At 38.1% G+C, this 11,439-nt stretch overlaps 2 protein-coding genes across 3 annotated transcripts in view; one reads left to right on the top strand and one right to left on the bottom strand.

The window, feature by feature from the left end:
* The window catches only part of LOC112045091 (protein spaetzle 5), a 38,985-nt gene continuing 27,546 nt past the window's right edge, over positions 1-11,439 (bottom strand). The window contains exons 3-8 of one of the 2 annotated variants that reach the window (XM_024081157.2): positions 9,264-9,406; positions 8,603-8,814; positions 6,859-7,177; positions 5,870-6,046; positions 5,104-5,280; positions 1-185 (exon numbers count right to left, since the gene is read on the bottom strand). In XM_024081157.2, coding sequence (XP_023936925.2) covers positions 14-185; positions 5,104-5,280; positions 5,870-6,046; positions 6,859-7,177; positions 8,603-8,814; positions 9,264-9,406 — 1,200 coding nt within the window. In that variant the 3' untranslated portion in view covers positions 1-13. The remainder of the gene's footprint in view (positions 186-5,103; positions 5,281-5,869; positions 6,047-6,858; positions 7,178-8,602; positions 8,815-9,263; positions 9,407-11,439) is intronic. The other variant, XM_024081158.2, reaches the window with a different exon arrangement.
* LOC112045092 (uncharacterized) lies at positions 923-3,618 on the top strand. Its single transcript, XM_024081159.2, has 2 exons — positions 923-1,317; positions 2,428-3,618. The coding sequence occupies exons 1-2, from the start codon at positions 1,158-1,160 to the stop codon at positions 2,991-2,993; spliced, it is 726 nt and encodes a 241-aa protein (XP_023936927.2). The 5' UTR covers positions 923-1,157; the 3' UTR covers positions 2,994-3,618.

Here is an 11,439-nt window from a genome sequence, read left to right as displayed (position 1 = left end):
GCAGTTTAAAATATTAATTATTGTTTACTACAGTACATTGGCAACAGCTTGGGATCCAAAAAACATCTGTATATAAATTCTGTCCGTTCGACTGCAGCGCTACCAGTCGTTTTTGAATATATTTCTGCTCACACCGGGAAGTGTAGCCATTTGGTAATGAACACAGTCTACTGCATTCCGTTGACCTGAGACAGAAAGAGAATATTATTAGTTTCTTAAAATTAAAATTATTTCATATTAAACTTTGCTATTTAACAACAGATGGCGCTACATTTATTTTCACTAAATTCATATGAATTTTTTAATAATCTGATATTGTAAACATCTTATAAGTATTTTAAAATAGCAAAAATATAATTTTCACATTAAGTAATTATAAGTCTGAACACTTATTGTAAATAGAAAATATTATGTTGTTCGACAAAAAGTTGCTATGCACCATTTCGAGTGAAGGTGAACGACGTGATACAATAAGTAGGGTGGTCGGAAACATCGATAAGTATGATTGTCTATCGATCAAGATTTAGCTAGATTTGTCAGTACAAGCTACAAGATAAAATTTCTATTACATTTATGAAAAATATAAAGATGTAACAATTTTTATTTATCGATTAAATAATTTGAATCAACGTTGGTAGTTTTTTTAATAAAGGTTAAATTATTACGTGATATTTTATATTTTGCTTAAATTTCTCAAAGTAACGAAAACAATGCCCATCTGTTAATATGACGTTTTATCCCAAATCTTTTCATCACCCATAACTTAACGAACATTAACGAATAAAGGTTTAATTAATACCATTGATAAATAATTTAGTATTAATACTAGGTATACAATAGGTATAGATATCTATCTATATATTAAATAACAAATATATTATTATTACTCCCAACCCAGACTGATTATATGTACCTAGTCGAAACAGGTGTCTAACTAATAATTTTCAATGCATTAGTATTCATATTGAAAAGTTCTTCTTCTTAGTTAACCTTAATATCCAAGTCAATATATTTCATTCTTATTAGACGAATCAACATGTTATCGATGAATAGATAATCACAACACTATTCACGGGACGCCATTTTGTCGTGTCACTTACGTTCGAAACATTTAGTTGTCATACATTGGAGGCACGGAGAACAGAGTGCGCGTTAAAATGTCGAGTTTGAGTGACGACATGCGATTAATTATCGAGTTTGTGAAAGAAGTGGAACAACATCCATGCTTGTACGATAACAAACACGCAGAATATGGTATTAAAACCGCTGTCGATGAAGCGTGGAGAGAAATCGGGAAAAGATTTAAGGGGTTAACCGGTAAGACAATATTATTGTTAAGATTAATAATATTATAACAGTTACCTAACCCATCAGCACATCGCTTCAGTAGTGTAAATGGATAATGTAAAATTTAATTAAATTGAGAGTGATAATATTTTTCCATTTACGTAGGTAGGTATTTTGTTTATTTAAAAAATATTTCTATCAGCGCCATCTTAAGTTAGTTTGAAAAAAATCATGCAAACATATACTAAATCTGCTATGGAACACAAGATGGCATTACATTCCTTAATTTCCTTCATCCCATAGCGGAAAACCGTTGTTACAAAGATTATGTAGGTAACTGATTTTACAAATACAATGTAAGACTAGGAGCTCCCTAGAACTTAGAAATTACCAAGTATAATTTCATACAGGCAATTTTGAAAGGGATATCTCTTTAGAACAGGGAATTACAGCTTAGACCCGCTTCTCTACTTTAGTGTAGGTTGGTGGGTAAAATAATGATGGATTCTTTAAAGATATATTAATTTTATACACACTATTATAAAATCCACACTCCTTTCGGTTTCTACACGATATTGTACCGGAACGTTAAATCGCTTGGCGGAACGTCTTTGTAGGTAGGGTAGTAACTAGCCACGGCCAAAGCCTCCCACCAGCTAGACCTGGACCAATTAAGGAAACCTCAATCGGCCCAGCCGGGGATCGAACCCAGGACCTCCGTCTTGTAAATTACCACCGCGCATACCACTACGCCAAGGAGGCGCCAAGCGATCTGCGGAAAAGAATAACTCATTGGTTTGAGGTTTTATATTGAGTAGATTACGAAATGGAAGTAGAAAAATAATTTTGAAATGTCAGGTTACGTTACCATTAGTACAAAACCGATAATTTTTCATTTAATACTGATCGACTGGAGGTGCCGGAAGATACGGCGTCTTAACACAAACATCTCAACTTTGCTATTGAGGACTTTCTGTAAGAAAGAAAAACTTTTTATTTATTAGCAAGGTTTTATATTTTATTTAAACCCAGGACCTTATGATCCAAAAGTCAGGCACATGGTGATGGATCAACAAGGCAGTTCTTGCGACTTGTAGGTACTCTAAATGCAAATAAATAGATTCAATTTCTTGTTTTTAGAAGCCGATTTAAAAGTAAAGTGGAGATCAGTCAGATCATCCTACACACGAAGTTTTAGAATAAATAAGCCGTACTACTTGACAAAATATTTGGATTTCTTGATCCCATTCACAAAACATATGGATAAAAGTTTGGTTAAAAGAGTTAAAAGAGAACGCGAATCACAAAAAGAGAACTCAGAAGATGATGATGATGATGATAATTCTTCTGTAAGCAGTGGCAACATTACAATAGAACGAACAAAAGAAGAAAATGATGATGTTGATTTTTATGATGAGGATGATGATGATGATGAATACGAAGACCAGAACGGCAAGATACAAGTATCAACGCTACCTGAACTCAAAGTAGGACTTAATAAAAGAGTGATTAGAAAAAAAGGGAGTAGATCTCAAATATTGTCGCAATATACCAAATCCAGGCTCTCTCCACACGAATGTTATCTGAAAAGCCTAATGCCAGACATTAGTGCCATGAGTCAAAGGCAGTTTTTTGGTTTCAGGAAAGGAATACTAAATATTTTGGGGAAAATCAAATATGGAGACACTCGCAACACTGAATCATGATTTAATTCCTATTTTATATACGTTTATGGCCCTACTAGTAATGGGTATGTTTAAACAAAGAACAAAATCCATACTTTAAAAGATTATCGATTAGAATATAAGCAATGACATCTGCTTAAATTGGTTGAAGTTTGATCTGACGAGACTAGTGTTATCTTCGCAACTTCGTTCGTAACACTATCGATGGTCCGCGCGGGCCGGGGGGCGTGTAGCGATGAATGTAAAACCCACAACTGATGCACCTCACTTCCACGCATGCACGATTTCGCACCCGCGCAGGCTTTCCCCCCGTCGCCCGCATATCATGGGAGTGTCATCGATGAACTTGCCAGACTATACACCTGTGCCAAGTGTTCCAGTAGTCAGTACGATATCAAGTAGAAACCTGTGGCCTTATCATTAAATTGCAATATTACAATATTATACAATATATGTTATTTATAAGTTTGTTATATACACATATGTTATATCTTAGTTTTTAAATATTTAGCAGGTGATATTAATAATAGCAGAAGTCCGCGACTTTGTGCGCGTGAAATTTAGTTTTTCACAAATCCCGCGGAATTAAATGTACCCTTCCTTTAAGTTGCTTAATAATCTATACTTAGTTATTTTGAAACTTTTATATGTATTGATTTATTGTAAAAATACTTGTTGTTTCTTTACTTGTAAGATAAATGTTATGTTGACTTGTAGCTAATGGTTATTGACTGTGTAAAAATATCATTAATATATAAGGTTAAATGTTATGTTTTTGTTTTATATTCCACGGAAATGTTAATACATTGAGGATATACCAGTATAAAATTTTGTTTAATTTTAGTGCATACATTTCTTATAACTCTCAATATTGAATTATGTGTAGAAAATAGTACCTAATTACTTAAAATGTTCCGCCGGACTCCTAGGTGTGGATAAACGCTCAACAAATCAACATGCATGCTAGGTAATGCCGCTATCCTGCCATTGGCGTATCTAGGATTATTTCCTAGGGTGGGCCCAGGCCCACCTTAAGGGGCCAGCCCCTGACATACCGCTGAACAGAGTCGACACTCATTATAGAAATGTACATTGGAAACGTCCAATGTTTGTGGACGCTGGCCTCTGAAACGGGTCGACTGATTTTATTGATTTTTCTTTGTACATTTTGTGTTCTGGCGTCCATTATAGAATTTTAAATCGGTAGGCCAGAATTCTAGAGTGGGCACTGGACTATTCTAGGGTGGGCCCGGCCCACCCTCTATATACGCCTATGCATCCTGCAAAACTCCTTGATACTGGATGCTGCGCTATTTTGTCTCTCTAGCCTCAAACAAATATCAGTTTGCTGCTTGCATCAGTTATGTCTGAAATCTGGTTTGGCTGATTAATTCTAAGCTAAATTAAATCAATACTTTATTGAGAGTTCAGTTATCAAAATATCTTACATGCGATTTCAACTCATCCCAGCTGTGTACATATTCTGAATAGCTCCTCAGTGTCTTATGCTGATTCGTTCCTTCATATAGTCAATAGTCAATTTTTATTTATTTAATTAGGCTTAAATAACTAAGTCCACAGTTTGCTTTTAACATGTTACCGGGACGCCTTGATATCCTACAAGTTGTTTTCTCTCGATCCTGTAGTTGCAATCTCCTCATACTAATATGCGGCTGAATAACAGTTTATGCCACTTGCTCCCGCCGTTGTAAAGAACTGTACGGAGGGATGCTTGAACGAGCTACATCTGGATCACTCCTCCACCATCAGGGCCGACACTAGACGCCATTAATTCGTTTCAGCTTAAATAAGGACTCACCCACCATTTGCTCTCCATTCTGAGTCTGGATGACACTCCCATGGTATGCGGGCCACGTGGGTAAGGACGAGCTGGTATCGCTAACCCCTTTCCGGCGCGTCGGACCATCAAGAGTGCTACGAACTAATTTGCCAAGCTATAAGCCACTTGTCTGCACCACCGCAAATGAGGACTGTATTAAGCACGACGATCAAACCTTACATGCAAATATCAGCTTGAATCAGCTACGTGTAGAGTCTAGACACGTCACAGCTCCTCGGTATTGGCTCTAGTTTATTTAAGATCTGAAAATAGGTGAAGAAGATGTCTTACGCGCAAATCTCGACTCGCACCAGCTGCGTCATGTCGTCCGGCATGTTGACGACGTACCGCCAGCTGCCTTTGTTGTTGAGTGCTGCGCGCGGCGTGGTGAACTGCGTGCGCACCCGGCACAGCTCCTCCGTGTTGGTGGACGCCTGCCGACGGGGCCGCTCTGCTGATTCGTCTTCGCTACGGTAAACATAGGTTAAGGAGGCAAACATAATATGCTTTTGTATACCAAAAAGGGGTATTGTAAGTTTGAACGTTGTGTGCGCCTGAATGTTGTATAATATGTAGCACTTGTGGGAGATCAGATTTGGATTTATTTTATTGGAAAGCTGCTTGTCCAGCAAAAGTCCTTAAACATATTTCATCGATATCTGTTTGGCTGTTTACATGGGGAGATGAAAGAGAGCAATGACAATCGAATATTTTCACAACGTGCAACTTAAATGGATAATTAAAATTGCTCAATTCTTGGTAATAATCAATCCTGGTAATAATGATCCCTGTTCATATTGAACGTCCACAAAGTAACGCTTGCTTTTATTTACTAGCAGAACCTGGTGGTTATGGTATGGTAGTACTCGCGTAGAACTTCCAAACGGTCTCGAGCCGCCAGCATCCAGCGGCTCCCTGCAATCCGCTTGATGTCCTCAGTCCACCTGGACTGATCGTCATTGGTGAAAAATTTATCAAATCGTCTAGTAGTTCATGAGTTTATTTGTTAAAAACATACAAACCATTTTTCTTTATAATAGATTTTAAATAGACTAACTTTGCCAGCCCCAAGGCTATCCTCAGTGCCTCTGCGCCAGTGAGGGTGCGCTTGGCAGCTTCCTCCACCAGCGCGGCGTTGCGTCGACGCCGCTTGTGCAGCGTGCTGGTGTGCGTGGGGAACGTGACCGAGCGCTGTATCGTCACGTCGGCGTCCGAGCGCGACGGCGATATGTATCTGGTGACAAAAACCAATCAGGGAAATACTAGCTCTTGTGCTAGTGACTACATTTTTTATCTGATGAAAAAATCTAATCAGGGAAATTGGTTGTTGTGGAACTTTGTACCTGCTGGCGTTTTTAGAGACAGCTTTTTTGTAGTAGCAGAGATATTTTGAACTTAGTCCAGTGGTTATCTTATCTGGTATTGAAACACGAGGTCCTGGATTTGTATCCTGGGTTGAGCTGTCAAATACTGAGCTTTTTTTCTTCCAAGATTTTCTCATTTAAATTTTCTTTCATTTTCTGAAATTGTTTCAGTTAGTAAATACAAAAGTATGTCAAGCTCAGAGCCGCCTTCTAGTGAAGGTCTACTTCTAGGAAAGGAACGTCTATCGGATCAAAAAACATGATTAAGGTATTTTTGTTTGACAGATGAGATTTCGCTTGTTCCTTTAATCACACCTAATGGAAAGAATTGATGGGGTGCCCATTTTATTTAATTTGCGTCATCGATTAAATCACCAGTGCCCACAAGTGCTGAGAACAGCTTCCGGAGGACAGAAACGAATAGTGTAAGAAGACAAAGCGATGCAGGGAGTGGTATAAGTTGCTGACAGACAGGAAGAAGAAAAGAAAATAGGATCATTGTTCTTCAAGCACGTCATTCTTCTGTGGATTCTGCGGTAAAAAGTATTGTTCCTTACGAGTAATTAGCTTACATAGTCTTTAATAGAGACGAGTCTTCCCGAAAGACGTTGTTTATTCGTCTGTCATAGACTTAACAGCCTTGACTTACAGATCATTTAAGTATTAAAAGTTCCTTACTTACTTCCACCACTCATTAGGGTTGTACTGGGTCACTCCACTCGACGTCTGTCTCAACCACTCTGACTCATAATTCTGGTACAACGGCGAGTTAAAATAGTTAGGATTGTATATATCAATGTTTGGAACACCATTGTTCTGCCTTAATCTTCGGTTGTCGTATTCGTATTGGTTAATGGCTGGATTCCAGAATGTTGTGGGTGATGTGTGGTATCCTTGGAAGCCGAACTTGGTGAAGTTTGATGACTGGTACGCCTTCACGTTGTAAGGTGCTGGGTCTGATGGTGATGGTGGCTGTAATGGTGTCTTGTCGGAGTAGACGTCTGAAAAATAATGGAAAAACTACATTATAATTTAAGGTATCAAGACAGAATCAAGAACTGGAGCCGCAGCAGAAAAAGCTGAAACGGGTAAATGTCACAAGTATGCTTTTTTAATTGAGAAAATGAGCCGAGACTGTTAATGAAGAATTTAACAGTACACCCCTTCATACATTAATTAAAATAAATACCAAACGTATACTTTTTTAACTGGGTGGGAACTTTGCGTCATTTTTAAGTTAAACAGGAAATCGAACGCATAATCTCTCGGTAACGAAGAAGTCATGAATTACTTGTATATTAGATGAATTTTATTTTTTTTTCGTCATATTGAAAAGTATAGACACTGGTAGGTACGAGCCACACCCACTATTATTAATATGAAATCATTAATTACGATTAATCATAAGTTACATTATTATTAAAATTGGCTTGGGTATTTATCAACCTTTCACCCAATGGTATGCGATCCAATCAATAACAAATATGAATAGGAATTTTCTCTACGAGTCTGATAATAAAACCGGTTATTATAATTTGTCACTTCGGGAGGTCTCTTTTCTAATATCTCGTGAAATATGCGATCGAAACTTTATTTATAGATGCATTTATAACCGACATAAACGGCAAGTTAATCCGCATTCATGAATACGTATACATTGTTTTTTGTATGAAAGTCCAGGTAAAACATTTAACATAGTTTTTTATTACCTATACTTTCAAGTTGGTCCCATTTTCGATTTGGATCTTTTTTAAGGTTTCATAGATAACGAGGAACAGTTATAGATTCACCATGTCAATCCTTGGCTTAGCTGAAAGAATGTTAAAACTAGAAAGTTTTTATTCATTTATCCCATAGTGTGGAATATCATTGGATTCTCTTTAAAAACTATTGTACAATTTAAAAAACGGAGCTCTAAATCGAAAAATACCACCATTTATCGATTACTCCGTTTTTGAAGAATAAGGTTTACAGTGCTTGTTAGAGTAAAGTCTGCAAGTTAAACGGTTGTTTATCGTATACCAGCGGACGCCCGCGACTTCATTCGCCTGAATTTCTGTTTTTTCAATCCCGCAGGAATCAATGATTTTTCTGGGATAAAAAGTAGCTTATTACTGTTACTAGCGGACGCCCGCGACTCCGTCCGCGTGGATTTTAGCTTTTCACAAATCCCGCGGGAACCATGGATATACATATACACCTTCCTCTTCAATCACTGTATCTATTAAAAAAAACCGCATCAAAATCCGTTGCGTAGTTATAAAGATTTAAGCATACACGGGGACAGAGAAAGCGTCTTTGTTTTATACTATGTAGTGATTTGATCCTAATCGGTTTAGTATTTAGGCAGTGAAAAGGTAACAGATAGACAGACTTGTTATAATTTCGCAATTACAATATTAGTATAGATCTGTATTAAAACTCACCGTGGTTGAATTTGCCGTAAAACTTGTTGTAGTCCTTGTTAAACTGTCCGTCGTCGACCAGCGATATCTGGTCGACGTGGGGCAGCGAGTTGGGGCCGTACCCGTAAGGGTACCCGCCCTTCTTCTTGGAGTCGAAGTCGTCCCGGCTCTCGTCGGACAGCAGCGTGCGGATGTCGTACTGACCCGCTTCGACCAATTTGCGGATCACTTTTCTGAAATATCAAAACAAGCTTTAGATGGACATAGTGGATTTTTTTTTTTACAAGTTAGCCCTTGAGTACAATTTCACCTGATGGTAAATGATGATGTAGTCTAAGATGGAAGCGGGCTAACTTATTAGTAGTAGGATGACAATCCACACCCTTTTCGGTTTCTACACGAGATTGTACCGGAACGCTAAATCGCTTGGTGGTACGTTTTTGTTGTACGTGTTTGTAACACCCACGGCCAAAGCCTCCCACCAGCCAGACCTGGACCAATTAAGAAAACCTCAATCAGCCCAGCCGAGTATCGAACCCAGGACTGGAACTCCGTCCAACTCTGCTGCTGTCACGATTCATTTTTGAGATTTGGAAAAGCTGTTGGTCTTTACCATTGTGGTGTCGTAGTAAAGCATTTCCAAATACCAAAAATGGTGCCCTATTCCAAAATTTCAACTCACTCAGGATATGGGTCGGGGTGCAGGCAGTATGTGAGACCAGGCTGCGCGCAGGCCGGGGCCCGGCCTGGTGGCGACGGCTCGAATACGCAGTTCTGTCCGTATGGGCAGTTATAACCCGCGCTGCCGCTCGCTGCCCAGATTATCTGCAACAAGCAGCAGCATTTAGCAACATTTATTTATTTAGGAAGACCAACCGCAGAACATTGTATCGTGTATACATATTGATTACATACGTTGTGTCCAATGGTGAATGTTCAACTTATTACAGATCTTCACAACGTTTACAATATTAAAAAAAATATAATACATAGTTCATGTTATCTAACTACAATAGATATTAACATCAATCTATCTATACTAATTATAAACCTGAAGAGTTTGTTTGATTGAACGCGGTAATCTCAAAAACTACTAGTCCGATTTGAAAAATTCTATCAGTGTTAGATAGCCCATTTATCGAGGAAGGCTATATGCTATATATTATCCCCTATTTATCCGGGAACGGAAACTACGCAGATGAAACTGCGCGGCGTCAGCTAGTATAAAATAAATAATTAAATATAATTAAAATTAATAATTAACATCCCACTAGGACACTAAGGACTTTCAGAGGAGAATTTCTGCCCCTAATCTGGCCCTGTCGCAAAATCCGTTCTTAGCTACACCGTCTAATTATATACTGCCCTCCCTGCCGAATTTCATCTTTGAACATCACGCAGTTTTCGTTTTTTCATGGTGAGCGACTTTTCGTTTTTTTATGTATCTATAGAAACCACTAAAACCTCCTCCTTTTTGAAGTCGGTTAAAGACATATTTTAAGCTTCCATGGCCTTGCGTACTCTTCGAGACATGAGGGGTACTATCAACTTCCAAAGTACTGATAATTTCTTTAAAAAAAAAAATCTCCGACAATCCAATGGACCATTAGGTAGACCAAATACGTAATGCAAATCTCTGATTGGTCTCACTGCACAAATATTCGACCGGATATCCATAACAGTTGGCCTGTCGTGTACTTCTTGTTTGTGATCTACAATACTGTCAGAGCTCGTGTCTGATCGACACAACACGCCCACCGGTTTGGCTACAAATGTCAATGTCATCATTACTCATCGACGCGCCGCAGGTACACTGTGGATTGTTCGATATGTATCGAATGATTGGGTTATGAAAGAAAGAGACAAGTACCCTAGTTGTATCTCTATCTATTCTTTAGTATGCACCGTACTGCTTACCGGCAAAAATCTGATGGAAAAAGTGCAAAAACAAATATGTGTTACAGAGTTTTAAAAGCAAGAATGTGGACTTTCAATATACCTTATATCAGTGAGAGTTAAAAAAATTAGTTAATTATCCTATTTTGTTGTTGATTAGTGAATTTCAGGAAATTTTAAATGGTTGTGATGTTGGAATATTGATTTATATATCATCATCAGCTTATTATTTCCCTTACCCTTTCCTAGATTCTTTTGGATTCAAAATCCATTGCGTCGATTAATTTAGTGTAAAATGCAGTCTGTCACCCAGAGTATATTAATAAATACATTGTTAGGGCTCATTTATCAAATAATTTGGATCATACTTAAATACAAACGCGAACGTTATACTAAAATCAAAACACTTCATTTTAGCTTTGTGTATTGGTTATAAAAGCTATTTTATCAGACTCCAGTCAAAGTAGCATTTACCACTGTACAATAAAATTCGTGGTACAAACATATCGCGCAGTCCTTGTTATAATGTAAGCGCCGTAGATGATTCTGTTCAAAAATATTTGAGTACAAGTTCTACCGTATGTCTCGTGCTCGAATACTGTACCGAGGTCAACAATGATTCTTATCTTAATCGGTACAGGACTTGGTAGGCAGAAACATATTCAGTGACATTGGCTCCGCAAACATGGATCCTAAAAAGTTATAAGAGTAGGTAATATAAACTCTAATAATGCGGCCCTATATTAAGGATTCATTTTTGATGGAAGTACTCAACAACATGCAAGTACTCTATTAGGCCCTCCTACTACTATTGTGATGAATTGCGGCTCCGAGACTTGGTCACTAACTCTGGTTTTCTTGTGAAAGCTCAAAGTCACTAAGCGGGCGAGTGGCTTTGACTTTGGGGTCCCAAGATGAAATGGCGACCCAGTACCGGATAGCGCAGTGTTAGTCGACCCCCC

The sequence above is a fragment of the Bicyclus anynana genome, chromosome 7 (genome assembly GCF_947172395.1).
Source record: "Bicyclus anynana chromosome 7, ilBicAnyn1.1, whole genome shotgun sequence".
NCBI classification, from domain to species: Eukaryota; Metazoa; Arthropoda; class Insecta; order Lepidoptera; family Nymphalidae; genus Bicyclus; species Bicyclus anynana.
Note: the sequence above shows the minus strand (reverse complement) of the source record. Positions and strands in the feature narration are given on the sequence as shown.